The 13,513-nt window shown below is 38.7% G+C and overlaps 1 protein-coding gene and 1 pseudogene across 1 annotated transcript; one reads left to right on the forward strand and one right to left on the reverse strand.

The window, feature by feature from the left end:
* Window positions 1–2,399: 2,399 nt before the first annotated feature.
* LOC133047219 (lysozyme C, milk isozyme-like) lies at window positions 2,400–8,410 on the reverse strand. Its single transcript, XM_061130294.1, has 4 exons — window positions 8,207–8,410; window positions 6,587–6,751; window positions 4,537–4,615; window positions 2,400–3,271 (listed from the first exon to the last, which is right to left on the reverse strand). The coding sequence occupies exons 1-4, from the start codon at window positions 8,340–8,342 to the stop codon at window positions 3,205–3,207; spliced, it is 447 nt and encodes a 148-aa protein (XP_060986277.1). The 5' UTR covers window positions 8,343–8,410; the 3' UTR covers window positions 2,400–3,204.
* Window positions 8,411–10,703: 2,293 nt separating this feature from the next.
* Window positions 10,704–10,808, forward strand: LOC133049455 (U5 spliceosomal RNA; annotated as a pseudogene).
* The last annotated feature ends 2,705 nt before the right edge of the window (window positions 10,809–13,513 follow it).

The raw sequence follows: 13,513 nt of genomic DNA on the forward strand, positions 1-13,513 counted from the left end.
TTGCTTGCTGTGTTTTTGCTTTTAATATGCTAAGGTTGTGTTATAGAAACCATTTTAATATAGTTAAAGATCTAGAGAAATAAGAGCTTAGCCCTAGTGTGGTAACAATGAGATGGCTGTTAATTGTCAGCCAGGAGTGCTAGGCAGAAGCTGCCTCACCAAAGTCGCAGAGTCAGTGTGGGGTAAACTTTTTAGATAAACTCAACTGACAACTTCTGCAGAAGGATTAATTTTTATATTAACAAGGTCATACTTCTACTTTATACTGTTGCCCTATGAGACTGCTACCTTTCAGTTGAGGTCATCATAGAAACAGAAAATAGGTTTACATTCACCTGACTTGCATAAAATGTTAATAGGCCCCAAGGCCAGAAGATAATGCACAAGACCCTCATAAACAAAGAAGTATGCAGAAAACACCCTGGTTTCGTGAAGGACAAGCTGATGTAATGTTAAACTATCTTCCCCTTAGAAATGTACTAACTTAGGGTATAAAAGCTACGGTAAAAAATAAAGCATTGCCAGACCCTGCAAACACCCCCATCTGGTCACTCTCTCTCTCTCTCTCTCTCTCTCTCTCTCTCTCTCTCTCTCTCTCTCTCTCTCTTTCTCTCTCTCTCGCAGTTCATCCTGAGACTTGGCCCTATCAAGGTTGGTCTCACGTCTCTTTCTCTCGCCAAAGCCGTTCATCCCGAGGGTACCCCCTGGATCCTGCCGAGGCTGGACCCCGACAGAAAACATAACCACCACATATGACATGTGATTCTGCATTAGACCTTTTAATTAAGGGTTTATGGAACAATCGATGAAATTGCATAGATCAGATGACTAGGTGGTCTTAATTTTGCCAGTGTTCACCTCATGATTTGGATGATGTTTGGAGGTTCTGTAAGAGTTAAACGCTGAAGGATTCGGAGTCATGGGCACCGTGTTGGCAGTATATTCTCAAACTGTTCAGAAAACATAAAAGGTTGTATTGTATTTGCAAATTTGGGGAAAGATTGACATTATTTCAGTCTCTTTAAAAAGTGGGAAAAACTCTATTCTTTTGAAAGTTATACTTCATCAAAAAGAATAAATAAAAGAAACAGTAAAACGTGTATCAAATGTTTGCAGGTTTGAGCCCTGGGACACTCCAACACTTAAAAATCAGTCAGCAGAGAAACAGCCAGCCAAGAAAGGCTGAGTAGGAACCATCAATGAGACAGAATATAAAGGAGAAGAGCTGAGGAAGAAAAAGTTTTCAGAAATAGGAAGTGGTTCGCTCTGTGAAATGCTACTGAGAGATCAAGCAGATTGAACAGAAATCAGGTGATCACTAGAACTGGCCCCAAAGTATCCTGGGAGGAGTCATGTTGGAGCTGTTTTCAGCTGAGTGAGGACAGCAGTCAGATTAAGAAGAGGTGAAAACACAAAGGGAGGTGAGGACGTGGAGTGGGTGGATACAGATATCTCATCCCAGAAGTGTTACTGGAAAAGGGAGCAGAGAATGATGCTGTGGTTGGAGGGTTATGTAGCGCCCACGGAGAGTTCTGTGTAACAAGCAAGGTTGCCGGGGCAGTACGGTGATGGACTGCATGTGGAGACTGCCATTGGCAGGGGCAGAGGCCCTTCATCCTAGTAATAAAGGGGAAGGAAGGGAAGGTGGGCCCAGGGAAAGATGTGAACTCTGTTATGGTGGCCGGGAGGGTAAAAATGTGTATGAGTTGCTTCTGTTCTGTCAGTATAAAATGAGGTTAGATCATCTAGTGAGTGCAGATGTAGAAGGCCAGTGGTGTGTGCTGGGACTTTGAAAAGAGAGAAGTAAATAGTGACAGTCAGAAAAAGAAAAGAAAAAGAAAACAGTGACCGTCACTTTGGAGAGTGGGGACACCAACACAGAAGGATTGCAGAGAAGTGACTAAGATGACTAGGCCGACTTGAGGGCCCATTTAAATTTATGTTCATGAATCTAAGGTGAGGGGTATTCCTTGGTGGTTCCATGGTTAGGCCCTAGAGAAGGAAATGGCAACCCACTCCAGTATTCTTGCCTGGAGAATTCCATGGACGTAGGAGTTTGGCGGGCTATAGTCCATGGAGTTGCAAAGAGTGGACATGACTGAGTGACTAAAACAAACACCCATGGTTAGGACTCCATGCTTTCACTGTTCAGGGGGTAGGTTCAAGCCCTGGTTGAGGAACTAAGATCCCAGAGGCTGTACAGTGCGGCCAAAAAAAAATTTTTTTTTAATTAAGTGAGATATGTCAGCATGCTTATGGATTTCTCTAGCAATATCCAGCCGTTCCAGTACAGGTAAGGATGTAGGAAATAATAAGTGTCAGATAATTATTTTCCAAATATATGCATATGTATTTCTTCAGAAACATTAAATGGCTCTAAACAAAGAAAAGACAAGGTATGAGTTGCAAAGCTTTTAATGAAAAAAGAAATTATTTTAAAGCATACATAAAGTCACATCTGTTTAATAGCAATTTATTCAATGCTTGCAAACTCATCTGCCTCTGAATTTAGTCATAATGCATGAATTTAAGCTAATAAGACTAAGGAAAATCAACAGCTCATCTAATCCTTCTTTATATTCCTTCAGGATCAGCAAGATGCATAAATGAGTTCTTCACAAAGGCTAAAATAAGCTGATGTATAAATTGTGAGTTTATTTTTAAAAAGCTGTGTAAATGCAACATTTCTACTAAAACATTTAAACCAAAGGCCACACTGTTGAAGACAAAATTCTTAACTTGAGCTGTTTTCATTTTTAGCCATTTGACATTCTGTTCCTTTTGACTGAACAGATGAAGGTTCACATGCCTACACAGGTGGGACTTTGCCTAAGATCAATTTGTTTAAAGATATTCTTCTGTTATATTTTTGTTGAATACTGGAGCATACTTGTATCATTCAGGATTAAGTCTGGGTTATTTCTTTGATTAAGAACTGAATGTACTAAAGATACATTTGATAATGAAGATTTTAGACAAATATTCACCAGCATTAGTTCTGTTAGCAAGCTGAAAAATATCATAGACCTAATATCAAACAATAAACAAGTGAGGTAAACATCAAGCCTCTTAGAAGAAAGACCACATGCTCCTGCTTCTGTAAAAACATTATTTGTTTGAAGAGTGGTAGTGTAAACTTTTACTCAACTATTGCTTCCTTAATACCAAAAAGAGACAAAATGAGCTGAAGGGAAAACTCCACTGTTACACTACGCAACCCTGAACATAATTCCTGAGATCTTGGTTTTGACACTTGTTTCTCCACGCCATCCTGAAGAAAAAGATGAAACAAATGATAAGAAGTTTGAAACATATCTTCATTGTCTTATCCATACTTCAAATCCTTTGAGAGAACAAAATAGTTTATCAACAGGAAATACAAGTTACAGACAGTTGCAAGGATTGCTGTTTAACTGGGGATATGTATACCAAGGACTTCACATCTCCCCCAAGCCTTCACTAGGGCACAGAACGCTGAACACAAACGTTGAATTTTGTGCAGTCCACACCAGCACTGCAAAATGCAGTCCACATTGACTTCATTCCAAAACGAATTTCAAGATATGACAAGGTATTGGTATTGTGTGGAGAATCTTAAAGCCTCTAGAAATTCCCTTAAAAAAAATGAGTAGTAAAAGAGTAAGATTCTGAATCTGGTAAAATATTGTTTCTATGTAATACACTGTTTAGCATAAATGTCAAGCTGCAGTTTTACCCTGGTCTTTGGGAATATTCCCTCACTTCTCTCATCACAGCAGGATGGATCAGCTCTCCTCTTTCGTGCTTAACACACACTGAGCTCTATAACAGGAACTAAAGACAAACAAGATTAGTCTTGATCTAAAGACTAATCTACACAGTGTTGTAGGTCCATTATATTTCGAACACAAATGTACAATGATTCACAGAAGAGTGGTCAGATTTGTGCTTAGCCAGAGTGGGGCTTGAGGGTGGGGTGAAGGGTGAGGAACTGGACAAAGGCAGTGGAAGGTACTACAGGCTTCCAGGTATAAGATTATAGCAGGGATGTGATGTACAACAGACCTTCCCTGGTGGCCCAGTGGCAGAAGATTGCGGCTACAGTGCAGGAGACACAAGTTTGATTCCTGGGTCGGGAAGACCCGCTGGAGAAGGAAATGGCAACCTACTCCAGTATTCTTGCCTAGGAAATCGCAAGCACAGAGGAGCCGGGCAGGCTACAGTCCATGGGGTCCTAAAAGATCTAGACACAACTTAGCGACTAGACAGCCACAACAATACAATATACAACGTGATAAATATAATTAACACTGTTATATGTATATAAAGGATGTTGAGAGTAAATTTTAAGACTTTTCATCCCACACAGAATTTTTTTCTTCTATTTCTCTAACTTTGTATTCATACTTATATGAATAATCAATACTTACTAAACTTATTGTGATAATCATTTCATGATGACTATAAATCAAATCACTATGCTGTACACCCTAAACTTTTACACTGCTTTATGTCAATTACATCTCAGTAAAACTGGAAAGGGGAAAAAAACCATACCATGATCTAACACCTTGTGGACCACTGACATCCCTCCTTGCACTTGCTACAGCTTGAGTGATGTCATCTTTCAGCAAAGCTGAGAAAGAAGTGGTGAGAAGTGAAAACAATCTTCATGGAAATTTCATTATAAGTTTAGGTTAAGTCAGCTTTCTCTTAGGCCGAGGAAAAAACAACTAATATTGTTTTTTAAGAGTCCATGTATCTGTGCTAATGTTGGAGGAAAACTCTTTCTTCATTCCATCCCCTTTGGTATGAAATAAAGCATTCTGTTTCTCATTTACCAAAGTCATTTTATGTTCAGGAACTATTAACTAATGTGATACAAGGGACTCTTTACTAGGCAGTGTAAAAACAAAATAAACAAGCAGAAACAGTCTAGCAGTATTTTACTCAGCAATTCTCCTAATGGAAATTTATCCTAAAGAAGTCATGGTATGTACCCAAAGACGTGTGTAGAAAATGTTTCATAGCAGATAATATAAAAGGAGAAAATGGAAACAGCCTAAGTGCTTAACAGTAAGAGATAGACTGAGGGACTCCCTGGCTGCCCAGTGGTTAAGAGTGCACTTTCCAGAGCAGGGGATGCTGGTTCAATCCCTGGTGGGGGAAGGAAGATGTCAAATGCTGCAGGGCAACTAAGCCTGCACATTCCAACTAGAGAGAAGCCTTCATGGCACAATGAAGATCCTGCCTGTGGCAACTAAGACTTCACATGGCCAAAAATAAACAAGGAAATGTTAAAAAAGAAGTGGATTGATAAATTATAGAATATCTACAGAGTACAAGTCTATTCATCTTAAATAATAATAAAGATGGGTATTTGTTAACAAAAATAGCATTGTGTAATAAAGAGCAAATTGTAAAGCTGTAAATTTAGTACAATTTCTTTTATGTTGAAACCCATTGCTTACTTGTTCATATGTGGATACAAATGTGCATAATATAGCTTTAATTCATTTACATGAGTGATGTAGATTCTGAAAGAAGACACGGATACCAAAAGTTACCAGTGTTCATGCATCTCTTGGTAGTAAGAATTTCTATTCAATGATCACAGGTTATTCTATAATGTAAAATATTTGTATAAAATAAATTAACTGGATACAAAATCATATTCTAAAGACTGATCTTTTTATTTGGATTTTAAATATTTAAAAATATAACTATCAGTTTTGCAATATTTCTTCAATATTTTATGCACTGAAGATTCATATGTTATCTTTACTTTAAAAGGAACTCAATAGAATTTTTTTTCACCCCAATTACACAAATCTGTAAATTAGCTTGTTAGAATGATTATGCTTATACAGGCACTGGATTTTTTGAAGATGCAAACCAAAGTATTTAGAAATGAAATGTCATAATGTTTCTAAATCAGTTTAAAATCACTCAGCAAACAATCCCATATATATGATATACATAAGAGAAGCAAATATGACAAAATGTGAATAACTGTAAAACTATACAATAAGCATAGTGATGTTTATATGCTAATATTTCTAATTTTCCAAGTATTTAAAACATTTCACAATATAAAGTAAAAGTTATATTTTAAAAAGACCACACATATTCCTCTTATTTGGTTAACCACTAATACTTTTGTTTTTCAATAAAGGAGGGTACATTGGAAAAAAAACAAACTCCCACACAACCAAATTATCCCTAAACCTCCACAAACAAGGAAAGTAAGAGGAATGGGATTGTTCTTTACAAAGCACCAACATGTCCAGTTATGATGAAGTGATAGGTCACTACAGAAACTCTTGTATGTTAGCAAACAGCAAACTTTTATGATACCAGCTCTTTAATTTCTTACTTGAGGAATTATGAGGAGCAAAGTAAAGAGCTTCTAGAAGTTAAGATGGAGTTGTTTTAGGTCCCTAATGAGCCCCTCAAGACCTTTTTACTTCTATTGACTCTTGACTTAAAGGATCATTCCAATTTTCCCATAAGATATTTATGGAAAAACCTGAACAAATTTTTTGGATAACCCAACAGGTATAACCAGGTGAGTCCTGTGCCATCACGCCACATTATCTTGTCTTACCGCTGCAGGGTAAACGACAGGCGTTAACTGCTCTTGGGGTTTTGCCATCATTACACCACCAGCGGCTATTGATTTGAAATATCCCATAATCAGTGTTTTTGTCTCCATGATTGTAGTTTGTAGCACATGTGTTGTAATTGCTTTCCCATCTGGCCAAACACATCCCTGAAAAAAATAGTAATAAACAGCAACACGATATAACTTATACATCACAGCATAATTAGTTCTATTTAATTCTACTTTACTAACAACTTGTTTTATAAGTATAAAGATGTATTTTACTTGTAAAATATTTTAACACTTTCGTGTTAAAGGGCCCTTAAAAGAATGCTTTTGTTAGCAAAACATTTGTTAATACTAATGAAGCAAGTGACATATTTTTAAAAATATTAAAATAGTTGTTTCCTCCGTTGCTATTACCCTTCCCCTGCTCCCATCCCTCACGTAAGATTCAGCCTAGAATAGAAAAATCGACAGAGTTGAGTGGACTCAGTCATTAGCGGCATATGTGTGAGGTAAGTCGCTTCAGTCATGTCCGACTCTGCAACCCCATGGACTGTAGCCCGCCAGCCTCTTCGGTCCATGGGGTTTTCCACATAAGAATACTGGAGTGGGTAGCCATGTCCTCCTCTCAACCTAGGTCTTGAACCCACGTCTCTTGAGTCTCCTGCATCAGCAGATGGTTTCTTTTTACTGAGCCATCTGGAAATCCCAATTAGTGGCATATACATATGCTAATGGAAAAATACTTTTATTAGGGAAAAACATTTTTAAGTATTTTTTTCTGGGAGAAAAAAAAATTTCTTATGATACTTAAAGTTGAATTTGGATATCAAATTAGAATCCTGAAAAGAGTCATAGAATAGGAAAGACTATGTTATCCATGCATCCTTCTAGCCAGTTACTCATTCATTTAAAAATAGTTATGGAGGAGAAATGTCTGAATTCAATCTGAAAAATACAGTGATGACTGACAAATATGGACTAAAATACAGAGTCACTTTTCCTTCAGACACATCTTGAATTTTGTGGAAGAAAATGAAAAATAATTCATCAACTAGAGTCAGAATAATAAAATGTCATTTCATACTGCATTTCATGGGTCCTTATATAGATATTGATTGAGGGGAAATAGGTTCCTTTTATCCCTGTTTTAAGAATTCAGTGAAATTTTTAAAAAACTTTGCCCAACATCATGGTAGTGGGATTAAAAATGAGAAAAATACTGCCTCCCTCTGGCTTGTAGAACTCAAGTTCCAAACTGGAAATGGCTAGAGTCAAATACCAAGGGCTTGACAGACATATCTCAGGTGCTGAAATATATCTTATAGTCAGCCTCCATATCCCAGCTGGCAAATTCAGTGGCTCTAGAGGAGTATAGCAGTACCCGGCATGCTTAGAATGGTATAGAATTTGACCCTCCCATGCCTCATTCCTTCACCTGGTATATCCGATTCTAAAGGAACCATTGATGTTTTAACCACTGTGAATGTACAAAACCTCAAAGAAATAAGGAAAGTCTATTACACAATATCCCTTTCTTATTATTCATCCTCTATTAGTATCTGTTCCACACCTGGCTAACTCACTATTTGGAAGGAGGAAGGATAGTTAACTTACAGTTTGCCAGGCTGACGCCCTTATAGCCATCTAATCCAAGTCTTTTCAGAGTTCTGGCAAGCTCACACTTCTGAAATTTCTTGCCCTGAACAGTGACAGAAAGGAGGAGGAGGCCCAGAAAAAGGAGAGTGTTCATGTTGACTGACAAGCCAGATATCCAGGCTGCACTTGGTATTTAACATCTTTTCACTTCCCTCTTCTCTGACTAGTTTGGGGACTCCACCCTCATGACACGTGGAAAGCAGGGCCTGTGTTTTGGTCCACTGACCAAAGTTTTCTTCCTTCTGTTTAAAGGAATATGCTGATATCCTAATTATTAACCAGCATGAAAATAATAAAATGAGATTGCTTAATGACCTTGCAGGAAGAACTGGGTCTAACACTATAGCCCAAAGAAGAACTTCCTTCTATTTTATTACAAATTTGAGTAACTATAAAGAAAAAGATTCCTGAATGAATATTTTATCCAACTGAAAATGAACTCTAATATTTCATTAATTTTTTTTCATTAAATTTCTTTATGTGCTTTCACTCTGTTGTCTTCTTTTTCATGTAAAATTATTTTATATATATTTTCCACAGAACAACATGACATCCTGCCCGGTGTTCTGATAGGCATGTAGCACCACACCATGTTGTTCAACCAGATTCCTCTACTAACTTTTTTGGTGTCTATTGTAAAACCTTAATTTATAAATCAGTGTTTTACTATGATAAGTAAGCTCATGAGAACAACATTCCTAACTCCTTTCTGACAGTGCCTTACTTCACATTTCCATGTTAGAACATAAAGGGTCATTGCAAAGCAAAAGAACTGAACAGTAAAACTTACAGAAGGATAACCATATATGCCACCCAAAAATCTTCCCCTCTGGCACAAGGATTATTTTGAGCTGAGGCAATTGAAAAGAAGCAAATCCAAGAAAAATTCTCCACCCTTCTCCTAATTTCCTGAAAGCAGAACATAAATTTGTGCAGATATTAATCACCAACAACCCTTGACTCTTATCAGCCCCAAGACAGCACCAGAGGACCCAACAAAACAACCTTTACTGAGTAGCTAGCATCTTCCATTAGTTTTAAATGTATTTATTATCATCCCACAATCTGTCAGCCTTGAAGCCTAGCATTCTTTTCCTGTCTTGTTGCTACTCTAAAAGTATGTTGTTCTTTGGTCAAGATAATCTGTAAGTCTAAGTTCTAGCTATGTTTTTGAGTTATACCTACTAGAATTTCTTATAAGTATATATGAGATGTACATGCTAATGAACTTGTTTACTTTTCTCTTGCTAATCTTTTGTTACAGAGACCCAAATAAAAACTATAAAATGGCAAAAGGAAACACGTTTCTTCCTGTACAGTTTCTAGTGATGAGGATGGACAGGGAAAGGCTAGAACACTCCTCTCTCCTCAAACTGCAGTTGAGATATGGGATAATCAACAACAGGCCAGCAGAAGGTAAGAATTGTTACCATGTCCGTCTCCCAGCTCTCTGTAGTGCACTCAAGAGAGGAGGATAAAAATTTTTCCTTCTCTGTTCCTTTCCAAATTCACACTGGCAGGAGAAAAACGTTTGTGAAAATAGATCTTGAATCATGCCTCTTGTGAATTTGTTTTTGGTCATCAACACCTACTGTTACTGATTCTTAGCCTCCCAGAAAGAATCATGCTTTCCTTTGTCTCTCTCATTTGTCATAATAATGAAAAACGTTCAAACAAGAATCTCTATTTGTCTTGTTTCATGTACTGAGAACTTTTGTAACCAGTGAGAACATTCCTTCTCATTTTTTGCCACTTGAGGGATGCAGGTTGTCTGTCAGGCTTGCCTCAGTAACTAGTTAGGACCCTAAGACATGAAGTAACAGACAATATTTTCTTTGTCTAACTAACTACGCTGGGTCTCAGGGAAGTTTGTCTTTATAAAGACATTATAAGGGGCCTATATTGCTTCTACAAGATTAAGAGTGGGAAGATCAGAGAACAAATGTCAAGAACTGCAGATGGCGCACAGCAAGTATAAAACTTATGTAAATATTGATAGCCTGGAAACTGCTTTGACAGAGGTCCAGGAAATGTACAGAAAGGCTTGATTTATTGTCCCTTACTCTGTAAGCAGACCCCACCAGGTCCAGACCTTTGTGTATTTGGGGACGGCACTTCACACACAAAAAATATTGAACTAATCTACAGGCTATTAAAGAAAATAAAAAAGATGATAGTACTTATCCTAGATTTCTGATAACAGGCAAATATGTTCCTGACTTCCTTCTTAGATAAAACTTAAGATTCTTAGTCCCTTGGAAATATTGATCTTATCACATCTTTGAACTAGAGCATCCACATGGTTGGCTAAAGCACCCTTGGGACTGGGGCAAAAAACAAACAAAAAGAGAGAGAGATTTTAAAAAGCAAACTGCTACTTGATATTTCCATAACTTCCGTAACTGCCACAAATTTTATCCACAGCCCCCATAAGGTTATCTATTAAAGGCAAGTAATATTCTGCTTCTCTTCCTATCATATAAATCTTTCACCTTTTACTAAAAATTTCTGTGGAGGAGAATAATTCTGAGTTCAAGAGGGAGATGATACATGTATAATTATGGCTGATCTCTGCTGTTGTACATCAGAAACCAACACAACATTGTAAAGCAATTTTCCCCCATTTAAAAATAAGAGTTAAAAACAGGCACATAAAAACCTTAAAATGTCTTCCCACGAATATTGGTAAAAGGCTTCAGCCATCTGAGTGGGTAAACTTAACTTGTTCCATCTGCCAGAAACACCATTTATATCCAACTATTCTTGCTTCCCTGGTGGCTCAGAGGTTAAAGTGTCTGCCTGCAATGAGGGAGACCTGGGTTCGATCCCTGGGTCGGGAAGATCCCCTGGAGAAGGAAATGGCAACCCACTCCAGTATTCTTGCCTGGGGAATCCCATGGACAGAGGAGCCTGGTGGGCTACAGTTCACAGGGTCGCAAAAGAGTTGGACATGACTGAGTGACTTCACATTCTTGCTTACCAGGTCAGGAAGCAACAGTTAGAACTGAACATGGAACAACAGACTGATTCCAAATAGGAAAAGGAGTATGTCAAGGCTGTATATTTTCACCCTGCTTATTTAACTTATATGCAGAGTACATCATGAGAAACGCTGGGCTGGAAGAAGCACAAGCTGGAATCAAGATTGCCAGGAGAAATGTCAATAACCTCAGCTATGCAGATGACACCACCCTTATGTCAGAAAGTAAAGAAGAACTAAAGAGCCTCTTGATGAAAGTGAAAGAGGAGAGTGAAAAAGTTGACTTAAAGCTCAACATTCAGAAAACTAAGATCATGGCATCTGGTCCCATCACTTCATGGGAAATAGATGGGGACACAGTGAAAACAGTGTCAGACTTTATTTTTTTGGGCTCCAAAATCACTGCAGATAGTGATTGCAGCCATGAAATTAAAAAATGCTTACTGCTTGGAAGAAAAGCTATGACTAACCTAGACAGCATATTAAAAAGCAGAGACAGTACTTTGCCAACAAAGATCTGTCTAGTCAAAGCTTTGGTTTTTCCAGTGATCATGTATGGATGTGAGAGTTAGTCTATAAGGAAAGCTGAGCGCCGAAGAATTGATGCTTTTGATCTGTGGCGTTGGAGATTCTTGAGAGTCCCTTGGACTGCAAGGAGATCCAATCAGTCTACCCTAAAGGAAATCAGTCCTGAATATTCATTGGAAGGACTGATGCTGTAGCTGAAACTCCCAATACTTTGGCCAACTGATTGGAAGAACAGATTCATTTGAAAAGACCCTGATGTTGGTAAAGATTGAAGACAGGGGGAGAAGGGGAGGACAGAGGATGAGATGGTTGGATGGCATCACTGACTCAATGGACATGAGTTTGAGTAGACTCCGGGAATTGGTATTGGACAGGGAGGCCTGGCGTGCTGCAGTCCATGGGTTTGCAAAGAGTCGGACATGACTGAGCAACTGAACTGAACTGAATCCTTTCCAGGGCTAAGTGAGGCAGGATAGGGAGTCTCTTTGCAGGCTGGCCATTCCTCTCAATATGGAAGTAATTTTTTTTAAAGATTAGAGGACTGTGCACATGGATATATCCCTTCAGGCTATGAAATACTCTGCAGAGCTCTAAGATTTACAGTTAATATTCGAGAAAATATGGGGTGCCTGTTAAAGTAGCACCCTTAATATCAACTTTGGGGAGTATCGAAAAATCTTTTTTTTTTTATTGTTTTTTTTTTTTTTTTTTAGTTGGACAAAACTCACTACAATATTGTAAAGAAAAATCTTCTTTTTAAAAGTCAGTGCCTCCAGTAGTTCTGCAGGTGGTCCGTAAAGAAATAGAGTAATTACTCTCTTTTGTCTTGAAATATAATCTAACAGATCTTAAACACCACCCTTTCCCAACTATGAACTTTGTGACAACTTATCCCCCAAGAACCACAGTGCCTCTGCTTGGCTCGCCTTGCTTGAAAAAGAACAAAAATTTTAAAAGCAAGCTGGAGGTGGATGATGGCATGAGGGTGAGACAGGCATGACACAGGGGACAGGAACACCATTCCGGCCTCACCCACACCCTGCATGCTAGCGCCTTGTCTTCCTTGAAGCACGTACCCTTCCCAAACACATAAACGCCTGCAGGAAATTTATCTGGAACAAAGGCAATGAGGCTTGGGCTTTTCTGAAGGATGACAGTCAAGTTCCTGGATTTCTAAGGCTGCCATGTAAATTCTCAGACAAGCATCTTTCATTGTTGCTGCTGTTACAGTCACTAAGTCATGTCTGACTCTTTCATGACCGCATGAACTACAGCCCACCAGGCTCCTCTTTCTGTGGTATTTCCCACACAAGAACACTGGCGTGGGCTGCCATTCCTACTCCAGGCAATCTTCCTGACCCAGGGATCGAACCTTCATCTCCTGCATCGGCAGGCTAATTCTTTCAGTTCAGTTCAGTTCAGTCGCTCAGTCGTGTCCGACTCTTTGCGACTCCATGAATCACAGCACGCCAGGCCTCCCTGTCCATCACCAACTCCCGGAGTTCACTCAAACTCATATCAATCGAGTCGATGATGCCATCCAGCCATCTCATCCTCTGTCATCCCCTTCTCCTCCTGCCCCCAATCCCTCCCAGCATCAGTCTTTTCCAATGAATCAACTCTTCGCATGAGGTGGCCAAAGTGTTGGAGTTTCAGCTTCAGCATCAGTCCTTCCAATGAACACCCAGGACTGATCTCCTTTAGGATGGACTGGTTGGATCTCCTTGAAGTCCAAGTGACTCTAATTCTTTACCACT

Source organism: Dama dama, chromosome 3 (genome assembly GCF_033118175.1).
Source record: "Dama dama isolate Ldn47 chromosome 3, ASM3311817v1, whole genome shotgun sequence".
NCBI lineage: Eukaryota > Metazoa > Chordata > Mammalia > Artiodactyla > Cervidae > Dama > Dama dama.

Coding starts and splice junctions, on each gene's coding strand:
- LOC133047219 (XM_061130294.1), bottom strand. CDS start 8,342: ATGAACACTCTCCTTTTTCTGGGCCTCCTCCTCCTTTCTGTCACTGTT. Junction 6,752..8,206: donor GGGCGTCAGCCTGGCAAACT/GTAAGTTAACTA, acceptor TATTTTTTTCAG/GGATGTGTTTGGCCAGATGG. Junction 4,616..6,586: donor CTGTCGTTTACCCTGCAGCG/GTAAGACAAGAT, acceptor CTTCTTTCTCAG/CTTTGCTGAAAGATGACATC.